At 35.3% G+C, this 27,972-nt stretch overlaps 1 protein-coding gene across 5 annotated transcripts in view; it reads left to right on the forward strand.

Annotated features, from left to right (window-relative positions):
• The window catches only part of LOC143258469 (adiponectin receptor protein-like), a 65,218-nt gene that overhangs the window by 7,825 nt on the left and 29,421 nt on the right, over positions 1-27,972 (forward strand). Inside the window, exons 2-5 of one of the 5 annotated variants that reach the window (XM_076517489.1) lie at positions 8,124-8,212; positions 12,658-13,104; positions 15,681-15,836; positions 18,827-18,977. In XM_076517489.1, the coding sequence (XP_076373604.1) occupies positions 13,024-13,104; positions 15,681-15,836; positions 18,827-18,977 (388 nt within the window). In that variant the 5' untranslated portion in view covers positions 8,124-8,212; positions 12,658-13,023. Of the gene's footprint in view, positions 1-8,123; positions 8,540-12,657; positions 13,105-15,680; positions 15,837-18,826; positions 18,978-27,972 lie in introns of those variants that run through there. The other 4 variants (XM_076517485.1, XM_076517487.1, XM_076517488.1 and 1 more) reach the window with 4 other exon arrangements.

Raw genomic sequence — 27,972 nt, forward strand, 5'->3', positions numbered from 1 at the left:
TACTGTCCTTTTATTGGAGCACGCTATTTAACCCTATGCATAGGGTTATTCAAATTTTGACTCAGTAACTTCATTAATAATGCCTTCCAGTAAATTCATTTTATTGATGAAACTAGTCAAGCACCATTCGATGTTCAGGGACTTCACTTTTCTTCTGTTTACATTAAAAAAGTGGAAACTTGCCCTACCGGGGCATGTTGCTCAGCAGAAATAATCACTCCTTTCTTATCTTTCTCAAACCATGTTTTGGTTACTTACAGCCTCCCCACTTCTCTCTTCATTGCATATTTCTTACGCATTATGATAATTTAACCTGACATTACTTTAGTTTTGCTTGTTTTGAATTTTGCGCAAAGCTATACGAGTGCTATCTGCGCTAATCCTCCCTAATTTAGCACTGTAAGAGTAGAGGGAAGGCAACTAGTCATCACCACCCACCGCCAACTCCTGGGCTACTCTTCTACCAACGAATAGTGGCATTGACCGTCACATTATAACACCTCCACGGCTGAAAGGACGAACATGTTTGGTGCGATGGGAATTCGAACCCGCTCCCCTCAGATTACGAGTCGAATGCCTTAACCACGATCTTTTGGTGAATACACCAAGACGCGTAAAATAAAAATAAAGCTGATAGCACGTTAAATGTAAATAAATATTATATTTTGTTTTTTGCTAATAGTCTATTTGTGTGTCAATGGTACATTTTCGGGCTTAAAACGTTAAAGTCTTGAATATGATTCCGTTCAGTTACCCAAAACGCAAATAACCCAATGTGCAGCTTTTCGCTGAAAAGAGACTAACCTTTGATAGTTGTTGTTTGTTGCGTCATCTAGTGACAGACATTGCCTCTAATCTAACATACTGGATTTTAATATTAGCAATTTCATCTCCTCTTTTTTTTTATTAGAAAAATCATTAAATGAACAACTGGCAGCAGGATTGTGCTTGGCGCATTGTAAAATAAGATAGAAGATTTGAACATATTTGTTCGATTCCAACGGTTTTGCTACAATGTAGGCAGCTGTCTTCAAAGGTTTGACTGTTGGATTTCGTGCAAAGCTACGTGAGCGCTACTTGCGTTAGTTGGCCCCAATTATGAATTTTTAGTACTAGTGAATAATATGTTCATTCACTCATTCATGGCAACCACATAAAGATATAATACATTTAATTAAAAACAGACGTATACTCCGCAGACAGTACATTCAAAATCGTAACCCCACACTTAAAACTCAGATAAACACAATAAGGAATAAAATACGAAACTTAATCAGACAACAGAAACAAGAAAACTGGGACGCCTTCTGTTCCGATCTAAATCACAAAACTGATCCTAAACAATTCTGGACACATTTGAAAAGATTTACAAACACAGGAACAACAAACACAGTATATCCACCACTGGAACTGGATGGAGAAACAGCATACACTAACACAGAAAAAGCCGAGATATTTAAAAAACACCTAGAAAACACGTTCAAAACACATCATGAACCAGACATGAACAGATACTTTTATAATACAGTCACAAACTATATTGATCAAAACAGAAGCATTTTTACACCTAAATTTCCAGTCAACACTAGTACACACCAAGAAAAAACAAAAGACTGGAGCACTCATCAACTGGTAAAACATATCACTGTAACAGAAGTCGTAACTGCTATTAACAACACAAAAACAAAGCCCTGGAAAGATGGTATTCAAGCTATCCTTCTAAAACAAGGCACTCAGAGATTATATGAACACCTAACAGCGTTATTTAATCTCTCACTATCAGCTGGATATATCCCCGTTTCTTGGAAGGAAGCAATAATATTAATGTTCCACAAAGAAGGAAAGCCAGCGAATAAACCAAACAACTACCGCCCGATTAGCTTAACCAGTTGTATTGGCAAAGTATTAGAGAGGATAATTAGTAATGGTCTGTCAGTTTACTTGGAAGAAAATTCAAAATTACCAGAAATTCAAAACGGATTTCGAAAACCGCCAAACTACAGACCACCTGATTCGACTTACAGAATCAATTACCGACAGCTTCAACAAAAAAGAATGCACTGTAGCTTGCTTTCTCGACATTGAGAAAGCATTTGACACAGTGTGGCATAACGGCTTACGACATAGATTGCTTGAAATGGCATTACCCCAGCAAACTATTCCCTGGCTGTCCAACTTCCTGGATAACAGAATGTGTAAAGTAAATGTAAATGGGGCCCACTCAGGATCCTTTTCACCCGAAGCAGGAGTCCCGCAGGGAGGGGTTGTTAGCCCTATATTATTTATCATGTACGTGAGTAATATGCCTCTGTCGGACCTAAATTTAGGTTATGCATCACAGTTCGCTGACGATGTAGCAGTCTGGAAAAGTGCCCCCACTCCGTCAATAGCAGCAACGAACCTACAACCAGTCCTAAATAACATCGAAGAATACTGCCAGAAATACAGAATTAAAATTAATATTCCAAAAACCCAAGTCATAGTATTCAGCAGACTGAATAAGCTGAAAAAAGTTCCACCAAAACTCTATATGAATGGATCACTTTTACTGACTGCTACTTCTGCTAAATTTCTAGGTCTAACCTATGACTCAAAATTAACGTGGCTACCACATATTAAAAACGTACTGATACGAATCTGGAAAAGAGCAAACTATGCAAGAAGTCTTTCAGGTAAAATCCAAGGAACATCACCAGACAACATACTTAAAATCTACAAAAGGTACATTAGACCAACAATAGAATATGCATCACCTGCCTGGATTAACATAGCACCCACACATGTACAGAAACTTCAACGTATACAAAATTCTGTACTAACTTCAGCATATAAAGTACCACGTAGCACCTCAACCACATTCATGCACAAGTATGCAAACATAGATACAATAGCTGAAAGACTCTTACATAATTCTCTAAAATATTTCAATAAGAATTGGCATAAAAATGACTTAATGTGTGATCTCGACAGATATCACGTACATGATGTAAATGGTCCTAAATACCTCTCCCCTTTTAACATATATTTAAGAAATGTAACACAAGCTGGCCACTATGCACTAGACACTTAGTCCTTGTTTCTTTTTATTTTTATAATTATTATTTTCTTTTTTAATCATTATTATTTTTTTATTTATTTTTTTCTCTTTTGAATTATTATTCAAGTATTGAATAATAATAATTATTATTACTTTCTTTTCTGTGTGAGTGTTTGTGTTACTACAAGTAGTAGTAGCATTCTCTCAATCGAGAAAAAGGATAAAAATACAAAAAAATATATATATATGGAAAAAATTAAATGAAAAAAAAAAACTTCTTGTTCGTCCATGCATGGACTGAGCCCTGAAATGGACCTGAGTATGATGTTATACTTTTACTCTGGCCCAAAGCTTTAAAAAACAAAACAAAAAAAAACCCTAAAGACAGACGCTATAATCGTTCGGGAGGGAGGAAGAGGTCAAATGTACCTGACCCTCCTGGGTATTTAACAACATCAATACCCAAATACCCACAGAGTCAAACTTGGAACCATGTTCATTCAGTTACTTAATGACATTTCTGGTTTATTAGCAAATAAAAATATCGTCTTTATAAAACCAATATCAAATTTAAACATTATTTACTGTGCAATAAAGTAAGAGCAAAATAACTAAAACATAATTATATGAACACAAATTCTTCAATTATATTACCATTATTTTGTGTTAAAATTGCTGAAGTCATCTGGTTTACTGAATCTTTGGTATTTCAAAAAAACTAATTTATCTTTCTCATGCTATTATAATTCAAAGCTACAAATTTTCAAACGGGGGTAGGGGGCTGTTAATTGGTTGCCTTCTAGTCAGAAGCTCTAAATGAACAAACTAAGGATAGCTATGCCTATATGTCGGAGTTTCTAACCTGTCAATTTAATACGTGAGTAATATAAATTGTTGTTTATGTTAAAAATACCAAACACCATCTATTAACATTTTTTGGGCATGTCACGACCAGGCCCGGCATGGCCAGATGGTTACGTCCCTCGACTCGTAATCTGAGGGTCGCGGGTTTGAATGTCACACGAAATATGCGCACTCTTTCAGCCGTGGGGGCGTTAAAACGTGACGGTTAATCCCACTATTCGTTGGTAAAAGAGTAGCCCAAGAATTGGCGGTGGGTGGTGATTACTAGCTGCCTTCCCTTTACTCTTACACTGCTAAATTAAGGACGGCTAGAGCAGATAGCCCACGTGTATATTTGCGCGAAATTCTAAAACAAACAAATAAACAATGATGTCACGATCACAGGATTAAAGACTCACAGCCAGTTGCTGCAAAAATGTGTGTTGCATTTTGAAACCACGCGTACGCTAAAAGAGTGGCTGTAATATCTTACTGTAAAATCAGACAACAGTAGCCCAGTAATTGGAGGTGAGTATTGCTGATTACTGAGCTGTCCTCCCTCTAAACCAAACTTTTTCAGTCAGGGACTGGTTTATTTTTGTAATTTTTCATGAGGCTCGGCCTCCTCAAATACGTACTCGCTAAGACATGGTTAACTGTTAGCATCAATAAATAATCGATTATAAAATATACAGGTGTTTTATAGTACTACTATATGAAAAAAAAATCATACTTTATTCTTATTTAATCGTTCCATTAACTGTATATTTATTAATGCTCTTTTAAGAAATAACTTACCCAATGACAAGGATGATGCTGTTTCCGTCACCTAGCAACTTCAAATCAGGAGGAAAAGAATTCAGTTTGATCCTCAAATTTGGCTCAACATCTAATCTGTTCCTGTACTTGTTTTTTTTTTTTTAAGAAAACCAACGTTGAGAAGCTTGATTCGCATTTATAAGTCGTAACAATTCTGATAAATTTGGATGCTCAGTACGACAGCTCAATCAAAAATTAATTAAGGATATTTAACTAAAACGGTCTTTCAGTGCAGTGTCACGGGACAGTTCAATGATAGAATCAATTTCTCATTCACTGAGTTGTAATCCTTCCTCATTTTTCGTGTCAATAGTGAAAGGATTTCTGATCCACATTTTACTGTTGTCAGTTGGAGAAAGTACTCCTTCAAGCATAACTTTAGCCCCAAAAGATGTTCTTTGATGAACGAGAAAATCTCACGTGGAATATCACCTTCTTCATCTTGGTTTTGTGATTCTGTTAAAGTACAGAAAGACTTATAAGTTTCCTTCTCAGTTCGATCCCGCGTCGCGCTAAACATGCTCGCCCTCCGAGCCGTGGGGGCGTTATAATGTGACGGTCAATCCCAGTTTTCGTTGGTAAAAGAGTAGCCCAAGAGTTGGCGGTGGGTGGTGATGACTAGCTGCCTTCCCTCTAGTCTTACACTGCTAAATTAGGGACGGCTAGCACAGATAGCCCTCGAGTAGCTTTGTGCGAAATTCCAAAACAAACAAACTCAGTTCGATGTACCCAGAAGTGAATTTTTTATAGCTGCTTTTATCTTTTCCTGGTCTTTGAAATATTTATGTTAACACATTGTAAACTTAGATTTAACATTTAAGAAGCAAAAAATGTCACATAAATAGGTCACCTTAATTAACCAATGCAAATTTTGAAATCTGTCTCTAAATTCAAATATTTCATCCTTTGTGATGAGAGATGTTGCTCAAAAAAAAGATTACTTTATTCTGACGAGTCTTTTTAAAACTTAGTGTCATGCTCTTATTTGATAATGTTCAAGAACAAAGAACACATAGTGGCAAGTAATTATTGCTATTATCACTTATAAAAACATACTTCAAATATTCATCACAATTATGTCGAGTCCAATAGGTCTTCATTTTCTTTTCTTTGCCACCAAGCTGCATATCACTTAAACGTTTATAATTAGGTATATTATTTTCACTGGCTTCAGTTTCACTATATATTTCACTTGAGGTTTTTCTTCTGTGATGCATGTTTCTTCAGCCATCTGTCCGTATTGGAGAAGGTTTTTTCCAAAAATTAACAATTTAAAAATCTTTAGTTAGTACAAACTAAGTCACAAACAATTTTCTCTCTTCTCAGAACAAACGCTTTTAGCACCGGCCACCAGCAACTTGCTCTTTGTTTGCTGCCACCTGGTGCTACCAGACGAAATACTCAGGTCTCGCATGCCTGTCAGTTTTTCATTAACAGTGTAAGCACATTTCACACATTTGGAATAAAATGCCTAAAACTTTGGTATCGAAGAACCGGTTAACTTGAATGAACAAATGGTAACTTTATGTGAGACAAAGTCCCGTCTTTGATCTTACCTGCAGAGAGGGGAAGATTGGCTTGGACTCAGCGAGGAGATGTGTCCAGTTAACATGTGGTTTAAATTTATGGCATTTAACAAAAATCTCAAGGTTATTAACACAACAGAACTTAATCTTAAGCTCTCTAAATTGCACTAAGTGAGAACACTTTAATTCCCGAGGGCCTTGTATATTCAAACATCTAACACCGCCCTCTACATTCCGACACTCATTACACAACCCCTTTCAAACATGTGGTCAGCTTCCGATCAGTTACCTCTCTTTTCTTTGTGAACCTGACGATGACCGAAGAAGGTCGAAACAAACAATCCTGAGAGACTGAAGGAATGAAGGCAACCGTGAAGTTTGAATTCTATAGTTTCTTATTTTTAAGTACGAACTTTCCGTTTTCCTTCGTGTTGTATTTACTTAGTTAAATACTAAGAAATACAAGTTAGATTCGATAAAAAAACTTAAATTATAATGTAGTTGAAAATATTAATTTTAGTAGAATATATTCATATTAACTGGTTCAATTACATTTTTTTTAATATACAACTTGAAGAAATTATAAAAATGGAGGTTAGTCATGAAACCGTTAAAATTCATTTCACTTAATTATTTTTAGTTTTCCGCAGACCGGCGTTTTTGTCATTGACTGATATCGGGTCGCGGACCACAGTTTGGGAAACGCTGCTCTAAACTATCAGTTCCAATTTATTCACAATTAACTTTTTTTATAGATTTGTGCGAAAATCTATCAATAAAAAACCAAAAAAATTATTTAATGGAAATGATACGCACACAATTCTATAAAGCTGGAACGTTTCTCAATGGAACAAAGACTGAAAGAATCAGAAAATGTCAAGTGTCCTTATCATCTCGTCATGCCGAACCCTTGTGAGAAATGATATATGTAATATAATATTTTAAAATAATAGCAATAAGCATAAATTATGGTAAAATATGTGAAATTGCATTTTTTAGATGTTTACGAAATTAATATAACAGCTTCGAATTGTCGATTGTGAATTTATATTTTTCATTTTTAGTTTTTTCATTTATTTTATGTTTTTGTTTTTTTGTTTGAAGTTAAGCTTGTTTGTTTTGTTTTTTGAATTTCGCACAAAGCAACTCGAGGGCTAGCCGTTCCTAATTTAGTAGTGTAAGGCAGCTAGTCATCACCACCCACCGCCAACTCTTAAGCTACTCTTTTACCAACGAATAGTGGGATTGACCGTCACATTATAACGCCCCCAGGGCTGAAAGGGCTAGCACGTTTGGCGCGAAGGGGATGCGAACCCGCGACCCTCAGATTACGAGTCGCACGCCTTAACACGCTTGGCCATGCCGGGCTTATGCAGTTAAGCACAAAGCTACAAAATGAGCTATCTGTGCTCTGCCCACCACGGGCATCAAAACCCGGTTTCTAGCGTTTTAAATAATCAGACGCTAGGGAGTATTGTTTTATGCAATACGTGATACGATTTTTATGAAAACGGAAATTTCAAATATATCTCAGGATGGCTGATATGAATATTAACACTTTTACCAACATAAAGCAGAGATCAACGTTCCGACCTTCTTAGGTCATCTTAAGATTACCTAATAAGGTCGAAACGCTGTTTTTTGCTTTATTTTTGTAAAAATGTTGATACCTATACCAGCCCTCCTGAGATGCACTTTTACTTCAAGTGAGTTTCTCGTCATCACAGAAATTACAAATTCTTACTATGTTTGATCTATATAGACGTATTACAGTCATCCTTGTCGTTTACTTTTTTTAGTATTGAGTTAAATTAATTCGATTTTTAAACACTTTAAATACTTTATGTAATATAATATTATATATATAATTGTTTACTCTTAATTCATATTTTCCACAGGAATGTGTCGCCATCTGTAGACAAATGTGAGACCATGGCAACTGTCCAGTCAAGGAATGCATAGGCAATGATTCAAAATAAGTGGAACGGTAAGAAAAGTGAATAATAAAGAAATCCAGTATATTTTGTAGAATGATTGAGGAAGTATGCTGTTAAATAGTTCTAGTATCTTTACTAATATACATTTTAGTTTTGTTAATGCTTCTCATTTAATATAGTAATTGTATATTTTAAATAAATTTAAATTTTACTTTAACTTTTGAACGCACATTATTTCGAATTTCGGTACTAATAATATCATACTTCACGCTATACACAATACTTTTACTACTAATGTTATAGTAGTATCATACCATCTACTGCTACTAGGAAATAGTACTCCTGCGACAGAATGGCTTTACCTTCAATTATATATAGTAAGTATAAGGTGATACACTTGGGTTATCATAATTTGCAATAAAGCTGGGCAAATAATTCAGCTACCTGTTAACATTGATTGGTTTGAAGTAAAATGATCAAATAACTGAAATTACAATTAAGTTGATTAATGTCATAAAAATATTCAACTAGTTTTTAATTACTCCAACTAACTAGTAATTGAAATATTGTCATTATGATTTTTTGATTAACTCAACATTGTTCAGTTTAATTGATTAGTGTCATGATTCAGGAAAATAATCATTTAATCACAACTAGTTTCTTGTTATTATTATTATTATATTAAAAAAACAAAATATTAGCTGTTACTACATCTATTTTCACCATTACGTGCATTTAATAACTTACTCATTTCATGATCATCAGATACAAGCCTTCCTTTATCATCCCTTAAAGGTCCTATCTTCATCTTAACATTTTTTTTACCCCTAATGTACTTTAAAAAATCCTTACTCTTAATTTTTATATTTCCAGTCAAGTCTTTTTTTGTTTTTATACATCCTTTTGGATGTCCTAATTTCCTGTTTCACCAACTTTCTTGATCTATAATATCAGTCAATTTAAGTTTCTTAAATTTATGATGCTTTTCTTTAATTTTTATATATTTAAAAATGGCTGGAATGGGTAGAGAAAGCACTAATAGAGGAGCGAACAACGTTTTGACCTTCTTCGGTCATCGTCATTGTGAACCTGATGATGAATGAAGAAGGTCGAAACATTGTTTGCTCCTCTATTAGTGCCTTCTCTACCCATTCCAGCCATTTTTAAATATATAATTTTCTCTACAAGTGGGTTTTCTCATCATCACGAATTCTTTAATTTTTATCTTGTATGTCCTTTGTAAGCCAACCATGTTTTTACTTACAGCTACCTTTTTCTTTCTGTAAGGAATATATTTGTTTTGAATATTGAAACTTGTTTCTTTAAACATTTTCCACATTTGCTTAGTGTCTTCAAATAACTCAATTGCTCAATTCACAACAGATTATTTTTGTTGCATCCCTTTACAATTTGCTTTTTGAAATTTGGAATCAAAGTACCATTATTTCTGATTTCCATAAACAACAAAACATTAAACCTAATACAGCAATGATCACTTGTATCTAGGGTTTCTCCAGTTTCTGCCTTCTAAACCATTTCTGTATTATAAGTTAACAATTAATCTAAAAGAGCATTATTTTTAGTAAGTTCCTTCAAGAAATCCATCTTGAACAGTTTCCTGAAATCCTTTTCTCACATGGTTGGACTTTAGCATTTCCCAATCAATGTGTCTGAAATTAAAGTCACCCATAATTATGACTTCATTAACAGCTGAAATCTTAATCTCACTGTAAAGTTCTTCACTAATTTCATTAGTTTCATCCAATGGTTTGTAACAAATTCTAATTAAGAGCTTTTTTTACATTGATATCTTCTGACAGAAACCTAACTGGATTCATTCTCTTTAATATTCATTCTTAATATTCTGAACTTCAACAGGATGTAACTTGTGCTTTACATATAGAGCCACTCCCCCTATTACTACTCTGTTCCTATCAGATAACCTATAGCCATGTATTTCAAAGAAATTTCTGTCATAAAAATCATTTACATTTGAACATATTTCACTTATTCCCATTATATCAAAATTTTCTATTCCAACCAATGCCCTAAGGTCATGTGTTTTATTTCTTATACTTCTATAATTACAATAGTATTCTTATAACTACTTTTATACTGATTTCTTATGCTAAACTTTCCTCTACACCTTGATTTTTTTTGACTTAGTTTATCTTTGCCCTCACCCACTATTTAGTCTAGTTTAAAACTTCTCTTATAGGTAAGTTATTTGAACTTAAGTGTAAACCATCCATTCCAAAAGTTCTCTCTACCCACTGAACTGATCCTACAAATCCAACCAACTTACCCTCTCTCCCTTACATATTAATTTCAGCCTAGCATTTAGCCCTAGTGACCTTCTCAAAATCTCATTTACACAATTAATATTTGGTATTTATCTTTAAATGGTTTTATCAACCACTCGTACTTATCAATTAGTTCCTCTGATCTACTCTTTCCTAAGTCAGTTGGCATAACAAGAACTGCATTGTTGCCAGCCCCTTCATTATATCTCTTGCTCTGTCAGTTATGTCTTTCATCCATGCCTTAAGACAGGAAAATCTAACTTTTTTCTCCCTATTTACTTTACTGACTGTTCCGTCCACATGCTGTGCCAAGGAATCACCTCTAACTCTAACCTCATAATCCATGTTCTCCTCTATTCTTCTGACTTTCCCCCTCTCCAATATTTCCTTGTTTACATAAGCGAAGGGCTGAAATCTGTTACTCAATAGAATAGGATATTGACAATTAAGTTTACTACTTTTAACCCTAATACTACCCTATCTAACTTCTCAAATGTCATTATATTCAGTAACCAAAAACATTTTTGAGAGAATAATGGATATTAACTTGCTGTAAATTTTTTATTAAAAACAATCTTACCCAAGTAACACTGATTACACATGTAGCTTGTAAAAGAGGTTAAGGATTGAATTTGTGAGCCACTTACCACAATTGTTTGCAAGTCCATGACGAGTGAAAAAGCAAACACATTCCTATCTTCAAGGAAAGTAACAGAAGTTGTTCCAATAATTATAGGCCTTTAACCTTACATTAGTTGTGGAAAAAGTTTTGGAACATCTGATAAAAGATACTTTGCAAAGTCATGTAACAAGGTTTATAATTCCTGTAGTATTTAATAATCATTTACATGCTTTGTTCCCAAAATAAATTGTATTAAGTACAGAAGTTTACTTGCCATGCTCTCCATAATGTACTTAAGTGGGATTCACACATTATATAATACCTCACATCCTCTTTACAGCTAGAAATAGTAAGAAATACCCAAGAATTTAATAGACTACTAGTAACAAAAGTTCAGGTACTAATCAGTTCTTATGTCTACATATCTATTCAGTTAATGTCATTAATATCTTGCATTCTAAACTGAATGCAAAATATTAATAAAAAATATTTAGACATGCTTTTCAGTTCATATGACACATTAATTTCAACAGATTGTGTGGGTTTTCTAAAATTTGCAATAAGTTTATAGGGTACAAAACTGATATTAGCAAATAATTATACAAAGTGGGTGATAACATAACCATAAAAATAATTCTTATTCAAGATTGTTCAGTTTGTCAGCTTTTAAATGGAATAAGTTGTACAATATGCTTTATTCTATACATGTAGAGGTATAGTGTGGTATATGAATATGTATCATCTTGTTAACATAGTACAGTGGTTTTCATAGTTTGACAAAAGTATAGTAATGTTTTCCAAACTTAAATTTATAAACCAGTGTGAGAATTAGATAAAATTAAAGGGAATTTGTATGAATATTTAAAATATATTAAAATACTTGACAGTCAACATTGTGTTTAAAAACCAATCAATGGTCATAAAAAAGGCACGCTATATATTTTATGATCTTCACATCATTGTTGAGTATTTTAATATATTTTCAGTATGAGGAATATTGTGTAAAAATAAAAAAAATAGCTTTAGTATTAGGATGGGTCTCAGCTAGAGTTTTTATAAAGTAACAATGACCCTTTCTTTTAAAACACATTGTATATAAAATACACTAATTAACTAGTTAAGCATAGGAAAGCCTGTAGTTCTGGAAATTCCTGTCATTTCTTTTTCCTTGTCCAAAAGTATGGTCAAGGTTTTTTTATATCATTTTAGTAAACATTTAGAATCTTGTATAAATACTAATTGAACTGAAATATTACCATGTTTGCTACTTAGAAAATTGAAATCAAACTTAAAGGAACTGTTAAAAATAGAATGATAAAACTTGCAAGGAAATACTTTTAGTCACTAGAAGGACATTAAATTAATAAGATTAATACAGTTCATAAATTGTGTGTGTATATTTTCATTATTTTTTTATTTTTTTACAAATAATACTTGATCTGTTAAGAATTACCATTTCAGTGCAATTGCCTGTACACATGAAAACAAAACTCATAAGTCACTTGTTCAAATTTTGAGTATGTTTGTAATTGTTTTTCTTTAATGTTTAGTTTCATTGCTTTCACAACAGGTCTGAGTTAGAAAAAGCAGTACATGTGAAGTTGTCTCTTGAAATAAAGGTAAACAAGACAATGAATCATCAGCAAGGTGTAAAAAGTAATTATGGCAGCATCAGAACAAAACAACTTGATTTGTCTTCAGACCTCGACATTGACCTCTTCTCACCTGAAGGGTTCCTGTTTGAAGATAGCAGTTTTAGTGAGCCTGAATTTGCACCCCCCAACAACACCAGAAGATGAAGAACTTTTGAAAGATTCAGAGGTGATAGTTAACTTTGTTTCATCTTTACCCAGAAGTGCTCCAGTTGGAGCTATATTTGGAGAAAATTCATTATCTCTGAGAAAAGTGAATCAGGTACTTTTGACTCCAACTACTGATGAACACGAACAGTTTGGTAAAAATAGTTTTCAAAAGGTGTACTCCTTTGATTTTTCATTACTTAAAATACCAAGTTCATGTAAGTGTGATATTAGTTTAAGTTACTCTTAAGGTAGATATATTTGTTATCTTTGGTGAGATAGTTTTATTAACCCTGTGAGTATGGACAATTATTTTATCTCTGTACTTTGATATGTATGGTGTTATGTGTTTGTTTCAGAATTTTTGTGCAAATCTATAGAAAGTGCTATATGTACTAGATGTTCTTCCAAAGTGTCCAGAAAAGTTTTCAGTTTCAAGAGTAAATAAAACTAAAATTAAGAGTAACAAATATTTGTCACAACAGTAGAAATTACAATGTTAAGCATTCTTTCTGATACCATTTTAGCGTCTATTGACTGACTGACAACACAGTATTGTATAATGGTGCAAGTAACTATAACAGGTAACTCCTTGTTTATGGAAATAACCACCTCTCTCATTGAATTGTTAGACTAGAGAGAAGGAAGCTAGTCAACAGCAAATGCTGCCAATTCTGTGGCTACTATTGTCTGTCTGAGTAGTTAGATATTAGTGTTCTGCAGCAATCCCAAAATGTGGAATGCATTTTAAGGCTAGCTGGCCACAAAATACTTAATACTCACATTCAGAACCCAAGCACACTGACAACTGTAACACACCTGCCCTAAGTAGTGTGTAACAAGTACTGTGGTAAAGACTTTAAAGCTAGTTAAGTATTTTTTAAAGGTGATTAAAATATAGTTAACACTTTTCTCTCAATCCAAAGTCTCCAGCTAGAATAGGAGATAGTTTTCCAACATCAGTTGTTGTCCAAGCGAGAGCTTACAGTTATTTTTGCTTTTAAGCATCAATGGAAAAATCAAATTTATGGTCTTTACTAATGTTTTATACAATGTATCAGCTTTAACAAAAATGTTGAGGTGTTATATTAGTGTAGGAAGGTAATAAGCATTTTCTTCATTTGTCAGTACATAAAAAAATATCTTTTAATCTTTTCAAGCAATAGAAAAAAAAAGAATAGACCATTTGTTTCTTTAAGTAATAAAAATTAAATGGCACACAAGTTTATATTATAAATTAGGTATCAAATAAATTAAAGAACAATGACACTGATTCTGAGAAATTTTGGCCTTTAGTTTGTTTTTAATACATGTACTTCTTGTTAGGAAAAGTGTGGGACTAAATTTTTTTTTATTAAAAACATTGTGCAACAGTCTATATGTATTCTACTTTATGTTAAAATATTACAGAGAACAGAAATTACTGCATGGGTTGAGAGATTAATTGCAATAGCTTTAGCTGTTATTGTGTTCTTTAAATGGAGCTCAGAGTACACTAAACTGACTATTTATTATTTGGAAACATTTTATCTAGATAGCATCACACTTGATAGAATGACTGAAGAAAAGGATCTTGGTATAGTTGTGACAAGTCCTTTTAGGACATACTCAGTGTGAGTCAAAATAAGTTATTGTCTCTGTACAAATCATCGATTCAACCTTATTGAGGATGCTGTGTAAAATTTTGGTTTTCTTACCTTAGAAAGGATAATGAGTTATTGAAAAGGACTTGGAGAAGAACCACTGAGTTGATTCCAGAATATGGAAGGGTTGATGTATGGGTATAGCTTAAGATCTATTAACCTCCTCAGAAAACAAGGTTAAGATTTCTTTATTTATCCTTAAGGAAAGAAGGGTAGGAGGTAATAATATTGAAATTTACAATATTGTCTATGGGATTGATAGGATAAAGCCCTTTGAATTCTTTGTGCTATATTCCAATAATACTTGGACAAGAGAACATGTTTAAGACATGAAAAAGACAGCATAAGCTGCAGTTAAAACATTTTTATTTTTTTAACAGTGAGTTACTATTCCTAGTCAGTGAAAGTGAGGACTTTACTGGAGTTTAAAAGGGGAATTTGGTAACTGTCTGAAAAATACAAGATTTAAGCTATTACTTTTTACTTTTCTCAAAGGAAGATATGCCAGGGCAGTTTCAAAGACAGTCTGATGGCTTCTTATTGTCTGTATGTTATGAGTTGCTAAGAATAAGTTTGTTGGCTTTAGTATCTTTAATAATAAAAACAAATGGCTGATATTCACAACTTTGTTAGGAAAAGAAAAATAAGGACTTTCATCTTAAGTAATGAAAAAATGCATATTAATTAATCCTCAATCTATGTTGAGTAAGAAGTAATTGGCTTAACAGTTGGTGTACTGTTGCAATATCAGTCTCAAGTAGACACTTTAAATGTAAGAAGGAATTTATTAAGTGCCAGAATAGAGTAATTTTAAATATATTTTACTTAAGACTTCTTAACTAAGCAATTTTGCTACAACAGCTGTACATTCTAAAGAAAATTTTCTATACATATATGAATACAAAATATACATATTTCTAATAATGATAATAAAATGAAATATGAAAATCTTAGATTATTTCACAATTCATCATTATCTCAGTCTTGGTTTAAATGTATCAGTGTCTATCGATGAGTGTTACTTTATCTCTCAAAGACTTTGCTAGGGTTGTGTAGCATTTCAATACAACCCTGAAATTTTATATAAGTTAAGGGAAATTATTCAATGTAAGAATGCATAATAATGAAATTTAAAAGTGTTTTTTTTCTAGGGAGAAGTTGACAATTCTGATATCGACATTCATGATGTTGATATGTCATTATCAGCAAGGGCTGTAGAACAAGCAGAACATCTCGTTAGAAAGGTTTTGGAAGAAGCTGAGCAAGCTGAACTTTTAGTGAGGAAGGCTTGGGAAGAAGCTTGGAAAGTGTGTAAAAATTGAGTAATAAAAGTGCTGTCTTTGTCTTTTATTGAGCTGAAAATACTTTCTAAGCAAGTGTAAGAAATTTTTGATAAAACATGTTTTAGGTAAGGGAAAAAACAATGCTTGAAGAATCTAGTTGTCTTTCTTAAAACTTTCTATGCACCTATTTCCATCTCACAACAAACATAGAGAAAGTGGAATATAACATTGACTATTTTTATTCAATGTTGAACACAATCAATATAATGGCATATAGCATGCTTTACTTCTAAGTTTTACTCATATAATTCTTCATGCATTTTATGGTTTTTATCACTTAATTCATAGATTTCACTGTACAGCAGATAGAATACCCCATGCTTGAACTGATTAAACAAACAACATGGCTTACATTAATTTTATCATGAACAAAAAATGGTGTTTACATATATATATATATATATCACAGTTTAAAGCTTTTAATAATTTCTTTTTCTTATTTGTTTCTCCTAAACCTGTCTCTCTAACTTACCTGGGTTCTTACTGTGACAAGCAAAGTAATAATAATGCTATATTAATTTAAATACTGTGTATGCATGTATGTGTGTGACTGAGAACTTGTGATTTAAAGGGATGTGCACTTTTATATATATATATATAGTGTTTGTTTGAGGCTTACGTTTTTAAGTGGTTTTATGTAGGAGCTAGACTTTCACGGTTAACAATTTTCTGAAACTTGTGTGGATTCTTAGAAATCTTCTCAAAATGTTTTTTAGCAATAAAAATAAGGTGGATGATGTGAAAATTTACTTGTCCAGTGATCAAAATGTAACTGAAACTTCCAATGTTCAGCATAAGTGATGATATGAATTCCAAAGCCCTGCATAATTAAGTGAAAAGACAGAAAATTATAAATAATTAAGTGAATTGAACTGCTTAGTTGTCTAAAAAAAGCTGATGCCCAAATGGTAAAATTCTTTATTAAAAGTTAATTATGGTAATTATCTGTTTAAAATATGAATGTATAAGTGTGTTTGTGTGATTCGTAACTTTATTGCTGAGTTTACGTAACCCAAACTGCAGTGTCATGTTACAGATTACTTGAAAGCCTAAATGTAAAAAAAATATTGTGCCAGAACATCATGTTATTACTGCAAGTTGGTTTTCTCATTCAATGATCTGAAATTTCATCTGTTGAACATAATATTTTAACACTAGTCTGATACTGTTTTGTTAAACCAAAAATCAAAAATTAGTCATCACACATACAGGATTATAATGAACTTTTTTTTCTTCCTTTTCTGTAATTGTATCCTTAAATAACAAGCTAATGCAAGTTAAACATGGTTTCAATAGGATATCATACATTCTCAAGGATGGTGATTTTACTCAATATGTTTATAAGATAGATCTGAATTATTTGTTCCACATGAGAGCAAATTTTTGAAAAGCTGTTAACATGGTGTTAATGAAATGTTCTTGAAAACAAGAACACTAGCTTTAGTTTTTCAGTTATAAGGGTAACAGAAATGTTCAAAATCTTTGGGGCACTGACTTGAAACCTTCGAGTAACTTAGACAGGAAGTTGTTGAACCAATATGTGTTTTAAATGAATCCTCTGAGGACTCATGTTGTCTCTAAAGCAGCAAATAAAAACAGTATACTCATCTCGGTGAATGTAATGTTAATGTTTGATATAATACATATAAGAAACTTTTCTAACATATATTGATGTGTTGCTCAGAAAGAACACACTTAACCACAAGATGTTGTTTTAATGATAATGTTTAGTAAATGAAAATTTCACTAACTCCATACTGACAATTACTAAAATTTAAGGTTGAAGATGACTGACATGACAATGTTCCTGTTGCCTTAACAGTAAATTTTTTAAGCCTCTGTAGAAATCTTCCATGTCTCAACAAAATCCTGTGTTGCAGATTGTGTACAAGTATTCTACAATCATGGCAGTCGCATCACACTTGAATAAAAGAAGTTTGAGGGTCATGTAGATTTTATTAATAATCCAAGTTGAAAGTTACAGCCATGTGAGTCTATTAGATGTCACCTCTTGCTGTATCTTCTATTATTATAGGATTAGACCCAAGTACTTTCTTTAGGCTATGAGTGTTACAGATTTATTTTTGTTGTTACTGAAGACACATGTGATGTAGAATTATGAATTTTTTAGGACTTTCATGAAATCCTACATTTAAACTACAATTTTACGAAGAGCTTTTAGGTGTTATATTATTTTGATAATTCTTTTGTCATCACCTGTAGTATAACTTGGCTTTAGCTGTGAATCTAACATTTAATAGAAATGATATGCTTATTGTTGAGAAAGGGGAGGAATCATTAGCAGTAATTGTCAATCTAAGTTATTGAATACATTTTTCTAAACTGTGCATTAAATACTTTTTAAGTCCTTAAATCTTTGTTTTTGGGGTCTCTAGTATCATATGAGTAACATAAAAAAATTTAAACAAAAATGTCATCAAAACTGCAGTCAGTTTCACTAGTCATTATTGGGATCCAGTCTGTGATTTCACTCATTTTATTTTTTTTTATTATTCAAATTATTCTAACAGGAAAAATCATGAATTCACTCAGTATAATTGGGTAGCCCCTTCTGGGTAAGAAACAAGATGATAATTTAGGATTATAAAATCGTATGTTCATTATCCTGTGTAATTCCTTTTTTTTACATTAAATTCTGAAACAAATTTTAAAGCCAGATGGATAGGCTGGCCCAGAAAACATTAGTACAATACCTTAGTTTACAAGACAGTTAATAACTAAAGAAGAAAATAGTCTAGGGATCAATAAAAATGAAGTAACACAAAGAAAATAAAGTTTAAAACATGTACTTAATCTAACAGATGTTTTTCTTTTACCTGTGGTGTTATTACCTAGTTTAAGATTTGTGTTTATTAGCCCTCATATAAAGTTAAACAGTGGTCTTAATTCTTTACAGCAAATAGAGACTGGTTCTTTCTAATGTTTATTCACAGGTTTGTCACTTCAGTGCTCTGCCACGTTGGCTTCAAGACAATGACTTTATTCACAGAGGACATCGACCACCTCTCCCATCCTTCAGTGCTTGCTTTGGTTCCATTTTTCGTATCCATACAGAGACTGGTAATATTTGGACTCACCTTCTGGGTAAGTGAGGTTTACCAATATACTGCAGTTAAACCAGTTTTCTAAGATGACAAATTATCTCTGAATTTGGCTTCTGTGACTTTTTTTTTTTGCTTTGATGACAGTGATATATCATTGCAGTTTATTTTAATAAAGATGTGATATTAATGCATAATACAGTTGGAACTGAAACTTTAATTACTTATTTTTTAATCTGATGCTGGAAATATTAAAATATTGTGTTCAGATTGAAAATCTAACTAACATCTTTATGTTATTACTTTATTCAAGCATTAGCTCTTTATACGTTATATTCCTTATTGGATAATAACCATGTTTCTCTACCATAAGTTGCTTAATTATTAGCATGTAGGGCGGTGGATCAAACAAACCAAAAGTTGAAACATCATGATACTGAACATTTGGATATTCAGCTGTTGGTGTATTATAAAAGTGACAGTTAATTCCATTATTTGGTCCAAAGAGCCAAACAAAGCCTAGAAAATTAAGGTTGATTGACTGTACCTGCATATTAGGGTTCTTTAAGTCCTGGTGTGAAAAAGTGGCACTCAGTTTAAGATTCAGTTATTTATCAGAATTGTTTTCTACTGCTTTAGAAAAATATTTTGGACTATGATCATGCTAACCATTTAATTTTAGATAGTAGGTAAGTAATTTAACTCGTATATCACAGAAAAATATTGGTGTTTTAAATTATTTAAATATATTTTAGCCATTATTTATGATTTATTTGCTCCCTTTCTATGACAAAAGAAGTTACATATAGACATTTATTGGTTAAAATTATTGTATTGTAATGTATCCTCACTTATTTTCACTTTGAAAAAACTATATTTGACTTCTGTTTCTGAATATTCTAGTTTTTAAGTAGATTAACCCTATCACCACAGGTATTATTTACTGTGCATAACACAAGGTGTCTGACATTCAAAATTTTATTAAACTACTTTTTTTATATTATACCAAATAGAATAGCATAAAATCTTAGCTAATAATCCATAATTTAATAATATATAAGTTTTAAGTTCTTAATTCTAAGAAGCAATATTAAAAAAAAAATCCTGAATTTCCCCCTAGTGTGACGTGACACATTTTCTCTAAGTGTATCATCTTCTCTGTTTTATTCACCACCCCTCAAAAAAGTATAAAGCTAAGCATAAATTACTATAAAAAATTATTACTCAATAATAAATATTTTTTATAGTCTTCAAATTTGTTTGGCTATAGAGAGCTATTCAGTGGAAAATCAGACCTCTTCTCTCACATCCTCTCTTTCATAATTTTCAATAGTTTTTCTTACATTTAATGATGTATTACATATAACCAATAGAAAGTTAACATTTTCATCTATCAAATGACGTTTCATATAGCATTATGTTCTGAATAGTTAAGTGTCAGTTTTTCTCAGTGAGAAAGTTAAAGGCTACCTTGTAATTCCTCTTGTCACAGAGTTAGAAAGCCAGAAAAATTTTGAAAAGTAAGGGAATTTGTCTACATTTTGCATGTTATTAATTTATATTGTTTAATACATTCTTTAATTAAACAAAAGTTAAGTGAATTACTGTCACTACTATAAAAAACAATTAGGGTTAACTCCCTTTAACCCCTCGGTGTGGATTCCTGTACGTGGTAAGGGGTCCTCCCAGGGAAGGTTATGTTCTGTCTGGTTACCTTCTCTGGGATCTAAACATCCACCCACGTGTTTGCCGTGCGTGGCGACCCGTGAGGGGGAGGAGAGGATCCTGGTGGTTGAGGGGTCCAACCCTAACACACCACTTTGGCCTCGAATTCCTGTAGATGGGTGGCCCCCCTTGGGTCAATCGGCTGGTCCACTTGGGCTAGAGTCAACCAAGTACCAGTGGTGGAAGTTCTCAACGGGTGTTGTGGACATTGTACCTGATGCTGGTGTTTGTGTATAGTGCTCACGAAACCCTGGCGTTGCTGCATTGTCCTTGCATGACTTTGTAGTGCGTCCCCTTGTAGGGCTCCATGGTGGGTGGGGTTAGTGGGTACCGAAATTTTTCCTTTTTCCTATGGATCCTCCAAAACATTTAAATAAAATTGTGAAAAAACAGTCAATGGGTAAGTGACCACGTCTGGAAGACTCAGAACAGCAATCTTCAACATCAGTAACACACGTACCTCATTTTCTTATATTACATTCTCTTTCGGAAAAACCTTTAGGGCAATTGTCCCCCTTTTTTATTCAGAAGGGACTAGAGGGTCTTGCTGGCTCTCCAAAGTCAGTATAGAAGCTTCGATCTGGAGATATATTAGTTGAAACATCCACAACCCACCACAGTGAACTCCTGTTGAATTCAACGGCAATTGGGGATATACCTATTGAGGTTACCCCTCATGCTACTTTGAATTCTTCACGAGGAGTTATTGTTGAAAGGGATTTGAAGAACGTTCCCGAGTCAGAGATTCTCGCTGGTCTCTCCACTCAAGGAGTTTCTGCAGTGAGGCGCATCTCCACTCGCAAAGATGGAGTTACACTGCCAACAAATACCCTAGTTTTAACATTTACTTCACCACGTGCACCTGCCACCATCAAGGCAGGTTATCTCATTTGCAGGGTTAGGCCATACATTCCAAACCCTCTTCGATGTTTCCAATGTCAGAGATTCGGCCACTCAAAGACATCTTGTCGTTGTTCCCTCACATGTGCTCGTTGTGGAGGCAAGGACCACAATGCCTATGACTGTGACATGAACCCACATTGCATCAACTGCAATGGGTCTCACCCCTCTTACTTTCATTGTTGCCCAAAATGGTTGGAGGAAAATGAGGTGCAGCGTTTGAAAACGATACATAACATTAATTATCCTGAGGCTCGGAAATTACTGTCCACCACTCCATTTCGGACATATGCTGCTGCACTTCATTCCACAACTACAGTGGGAGTGCAGACAGATCTCTCTGTGCCTCCAAGAGAATCGTTTTCAAAACAAATGAAAAGCCTTTTGACCTCCATGGTTAAAAAGGTTGATCAATCGACTTCCACACCCATCTCTGTTCCTCCCATACCTTCCTACAAACCTCAAGATCCACGTCCTTCAGTTTCAAATACAGGTATTTTTTCTGATACATCTTTTTCTCCCACCACAAGAGACAAAGCAATTATTTGTGTGCATCCTCAGTCACTGGATTCCCCTTCCAATAACAAAAACCTGCCCACTCGACCCAGGGCAGCATCCATGGACCATGGAGGTTGATAGACCTCCTCCGACTAAAGACAGTAAAGTAAAAAGACATGGTCGTAAACCGAAGGGTTCCCCAGCCACTTCACCTACCCGTTCTTAAAAATGGCCACCTTGATACAATGGAAATGTCGAGGTTTACGTTCTAATCTGGATGATACCAAAATGCTGATTGCTTCCTACCATCCTGTTTGTCTTTCTTTACAAGAAACATTTCTCAAATCTGCTGATACAGTCTCCATTCAGCAGTTTTCTCTATACAGAAATGACAGGTTGTGTGATGGTCGAGTACATGGAGGGGTGGCACTGTTGGTTGATCAGCATGTGCCCACCCTGTCTTTGTCACTAAACACACCCTTGGAGTCCGTAGCCATCTGTGTTTCCTTGGGTCATACCATTACTGTTTGTTCTCTGTACCTGTCCTCTGGAGAGACATATGATCAATCAGACCTTGATGCTCTTGATGAATAGTTGCCGTCTTCATTTCTAATCCTGGGGGATTTTAATGGACATCATCCCCTCTGGGGAAGTGATGTTATTGATGGGAAGGGTCGATCTGTAGAGCGGATGCTCTCTGATCACAATCTTTCTCTTTTTAATACTGGTTCTTCCACTTACTTTCATGCACCTAGTCAGTCCGTTACCGCTATTGATCTCTCGGTTTGCTCCCCTTCATTATTCTCCCATTTTTCATGGAGGGTTGACAGTAATCCACTAGGCAGTGATCATTTTCCGATCCTTTTCAAAGAGACTGGCCGTGGTTGATGCCACCCTACCCGCGTGCCCCGGTGGAAGCTAAATCAGGCAGACTGGTCCACTTTCACTGCTCTCACAGAACTTGATCCTGCCATCGTAAATCAGCCATCAATAGACGACTGTGTAGCAACGGTAACTGACTGTATTATACAAGCAGCTGCTCAGTGTATTCCTAAAACCTCGAAACGTTTTCCACGATATCCTCGTCCGTGGTGGAATCCTGCTTGCCACTTAGCACGGAAGGCTCAAACATGGGCCTGGGATATTTTTCGTAGATATCCCACACTTTCAAGCCATGTTGCTTTCCAACGGGCCCGTGCACATGCTAGGTGGGTAAGACGTCAAAGCCAGAAGGAATCTTGGATTAAGTTCACAACTAGCATATCTTCTACCATCAGTCCCAAGATCATATGGGACAGGATTCGAAAGGTTAATGGGCACTACAATTCTGTCCCCCTCTTGATCTTACTCTCTGATGGTCAGGAGGTGGCTGATGTCCGGAGCATTGCTGACACTCTAGGTGAAAGCTTTTGCTGGGTATCTAGCACTTCTGCTGGTTCCTCCACCTTCCTGGCCATCAAGACTCGGGCAGAGCAATCACCTCTTTCCTTTCGAATTGACTGTTTCTTTGACTATAATTGTCCCTTTTCCCTGGTGGAACTGAAAATGGCCCTTCATCAGTCTGCCAGAATGTCTGTTGAACCTGATGATATTCATTATGACATGCTGCACCATCTATCTCCTGCTTCTCTTGATGTCCTTCTGATTGTCTTCAACCGGATCTGACAGGAGAATGTTTTTCCTGATGCCTGGCACCAGGCTATTATTTTACCTTTCTCTAAGCCAGGGAACGATCCCAAGATTCCTTCAAACTACTGTCCAATTGCTTTGATGAGCTGTCTCTGTAAGACCTTAGAAAGGATGGTTAATGCTCATCTTGTTTGGTTCCTTGAATCAAACAACCTCCTCTTGCCCACCCAGTGTGGGTTCCGTCGACAGCACTCCACCACAGACCACCTAATTTGTCTTGAAACATCTATCAGAGAAGCCTTTCTCAACCGCCAACATCTTGTATCAATATTCTTTGACATAGAGAAGGTTTACGACACAACATGGAGGTATGGCATTTTGCGAGACCTCTGTACATATGGGTTATGTGGCCATCTACCCATGTTTATTAAAATTTTTTTAATGGACAGGAGATTCCAAGTTCGTGTGGGTTCGACACTTTCCCGTTCTTTTGTACAGGAACTTGGAGTCCCTCAAGGCTGTGTATTGAGTGTCACACTTTTCAGTATAAAGATAAATGCCATCACTGAACAACTCCCTCTCACTGTTGCGAATGGGCTGTATGTCGACGACTTTCACATCTCATGTCAGTCGTCAAACATGAGATATATTGAGCGGCAACTACAAACTGCCCTTAATTGTGTATGGAAGTGGACTCTGGCAAACGGCTTTAATTTCTCTCTCTCTAAAACCGTATGCATGCACTTTTGTCGACGGGGTATTCATCCTGATACTGAACTTCATATCGGTGAAGTTTTGCTGCCAGTGGTCCCGGAGACCAAGTTCTTGGGGCTTATCTTTGATCGTAAACTGACCTTTATACCACACTTAAAGCAGCTTTGGGTCAAATGCACAAGAGCACTGAACATCCTCTGTGTCCTCTCTTCTACCAGTTAGGGGGGCAGATCGCTCTTCAATGTTAAAGGTATATCGTGCTCTTATTCGATCGAAACTCGACTATGGATCAATGGTCTATGGCTCTGCCAGACCCTCGGCCTTAAAGATGCTGGACCCCATTCATTACCAAGGACTTCGACTCTGCACTGGGGCTTTCTGTACCTCTCCAGTTCAAAGCATATACATTGAATCTCATGAACCTTCTCTACACCTTCGTTGTTTGCAACTATCTTTACAATATTCTTCGAAACTTTGTTCCTTAACAAAGCATCCCACCTGGGGATGTTTTTTCTTCCTCGGTGGGCCATACTTTTTCAGAACAGATGATCTACCATTGCTCCGTTTTGTCTTCGCATCTGGGCGCAATTGGATGAATTGGGTCTGTCCTTGGATAACATTGCAGATTCCACAGGTCGGCCCATCCCACCATGGCTTATTACAGCCCCCAAATGTGACTTTTCTTTCAGTCATCTAAAAAAGGCAGATACTCCAGATTGGAAGTACCGTCTTTTATTCAATGAATATCTTTCAAACAATCATTCAGTTCCCATTTATACAGATGGTTCCAAATCAGGTAATTCAGTGGGCTCTGCTATGGTTTGCTGTGGTTCAGTAGTTGTGCGCAGAATCCCCCTCTACAGCTTCTGTGTTCACTGCTGAACTATATGCCATATCTCTTGCCCTGGATCATATTGCAGCTGAGTAGTACTCCAACTGCACTATTTATACTGATTTGCTTAGTTCTATACTTGCCTTGGAATCTCTACACGTTGGCTCACATCCTGTTCTCGCTGATATTCAAAACTGACTGGCCCATTTCTCATTAACAGCTACTTCAATCCAATTTTTCTGGATACTAGGCCATGTTGGTATTTCCGGGAACGAGCTTGCAGACATGGCAGCTAAATCTCTCTGCTCCAGCACCATCACCCCTATGCCTATTCCGTACATGGACTACGGTCTTGTCTTCAAGGCTCAGCTCCATGCCAGCTGGCAGTCCACTTGGAGTGAGCAACACGACAACAAACTTTTTCAAATCAAACCCTATATTGCACTTTGGCCATCTAGCTTCCGTAAAGTTCGGAAGGAGGAAGTTGTTCTCACTAGGCTACGCATTGGTCACAGTTTTTTAACTCATCATTATCTTTTATCTGGAACTGATGCACCAATGTGTAGTTTGTGTAACACTCAAATCACTATCAGCCACGTTTTACTTTCTTGCCATCGTTACAATTCTCAACAACGGCAATATTTTAAACATATTTTTTCCCAGGGTCAGTCTGTAACATTAGACAGTGTTATTGGTAATGGTGACTCTGTGCACCTTGATAACATTTTTAATTTTTTAATGGCCATTACTTTTTTTAATCTCATTTAAGTGTTGCATATTTATTCATTACACCTTTTTAATTGTGGTTCCTTTTTTACAGTTTTAATCTCTCTCATTCAATTTCACATTCGACAATGGCCAGAACATTAAATAACTCGACACCAGGACTGGAAAGGCCAACTTCAGGTGACTAACGCTACTGTTTGAACTATCCATTTGAACTACTCGTTAGTCATCCTGGCGAGTTGTTATTATACTTTTGCTGCATATCATTTCACACTTTTACTACTTTTCTTTTTAGTACTGGCCATATTGACACATATCCCAGAACCAGGACTGGAAAGGCCAACTTCAGGTGATTGACGGTGGTTCTTGAACTTACCTGTTAGTCTTCCTGGTGGGTTATGATCATTACCATTTTGCTAGAGTAAATACCTTATAACTTCTTATACTCTGCTTTCTCTCTTAACATTGTAGACTAGGTGTCAATATTGGTTTTATACTTTTTTGTTTTACCTTCATTTCCATTTATGTCTTTTACTACATTTACTTTATTTTTACATTTTAACCGGATGTTTGGCGCAGATAGCCTCACTGCTTTGTGCCTTAAAATACTAAATCAGTCAATCAATCAATCAAACTCCCTTTAACAACCCCTCGATGTGGATTCCTGTATGTGGTGAAGGGACCTCCCAAAGAAGGTTCTGTTCTTTCAGTTTACCTCCTCTGGGATCTAAACATCCACCTGCGTGTTTGCCGTGCGTGGTAACCTGTGAAGGGGAGGAGAGAATCCTGGGTCCAACTCCAACACACCACTTTGACCTTGAATTCCTGTAAACGGGCGGTCTTGGGGTGGCCCTCCCAGGATCAATGGGCTAGTTCATTTGGGCCAGGTTCAACTGAGTACCAACATAGGACGTTAATGACAAGTGTTGTGGACATTGTGTCTGACACTGGTGTTCAGGTATAGTGCTCACGAAACCCTGGTGTTGCTGCAGTGCCCTTAAGGGCACTGTAGTGCATCCCATTGTAGGGTTCCATAGTGGGTGGGGTCAGTGGGCACCAAAAAATTTTCTATTTATTATGGATACCCTTAAAACAAAAAAAATAACTTGAAACCATCGAGAAAAACCCGACTACTGGTAAATGACCACGCATTGATGAATCTGTACAGCCTAACTCACCACTTGAATCTGTCCCACGATTCCTAATTTTGCATTCCTTAAGTGATAAACCTCTAGGGCAGATGTCCCCATTTTTTATTCAGAGGGGCTTAAAAGGACTTGCTGGCTCACCTAAATTGGTTAAAAAAGCTACATTCGCGAGACATCTTAGTGGAAACATCTTCATCACAGCATTCTAAACTCCTCCTGACATCAAAGGCCTTGGGAGACATACTCGTTGAAGTTACTCCTCATTCCACTTTGAATACTTCCAGAGGAGTTATAGTTGAAAGAGATTTAAGGACTGTCCTGAAATCAGAGATTCTAGCAGGTCTCACCAGCCAAAGTTTCACAGCAGTATGCCGAATCTTCACTCGAAAAGATGGAATTCTGGAACCAACAAATGTTCTAATATTAACATTTGCTGTACCACTTCCTCCCACCATAATAAAAGCAGGATATCTGAAATAAATTCAAATCCTGTACGATGTTTCCATTGTCGACGATTTGGTCATTTAAAACAATCTTGCCATGGTTCCTTGACCTGTGTCCGTTGTGGTGGTGAAGACCATAATGCGACTGAATGCCAACTCAAACCATATTGTATAAACTGTAATGGTACGCATCCTTCTTATTTTACCTCTTGCCCTAAATGGGTAGAAGAAAAAGAAGTACAATGTCTCAAGACAGCTAACAATCTCACTTACACAGAGGATCAAAAAATTATTATTACCTATTCCGTCCAGAACTTATGCTGCTCTAACCCATTCTACTACTACAGTAGGAGTCCAAACAGACCTTACCCTGTCCTTAACACAATCTTCACTGGCAAATCTTAATGAAACACTTCCCATAAT

This window comes from Tachypleus tridentatus, chromosome 8 (assembly GCF_004210375.1).
Source record: "Tachypleus tridentatus isolate NWPU-2018 chromosome 8, ASM421037v1, whole genome shotgun sequence".
NCBI classification, from domain to species: domain Eukaryota; kingdom Metazoa; phylum Arthropoda; class Merostomata; order Xiphosura; family Limulidae; genus Tachypleus; species Tachypleus tridentatus.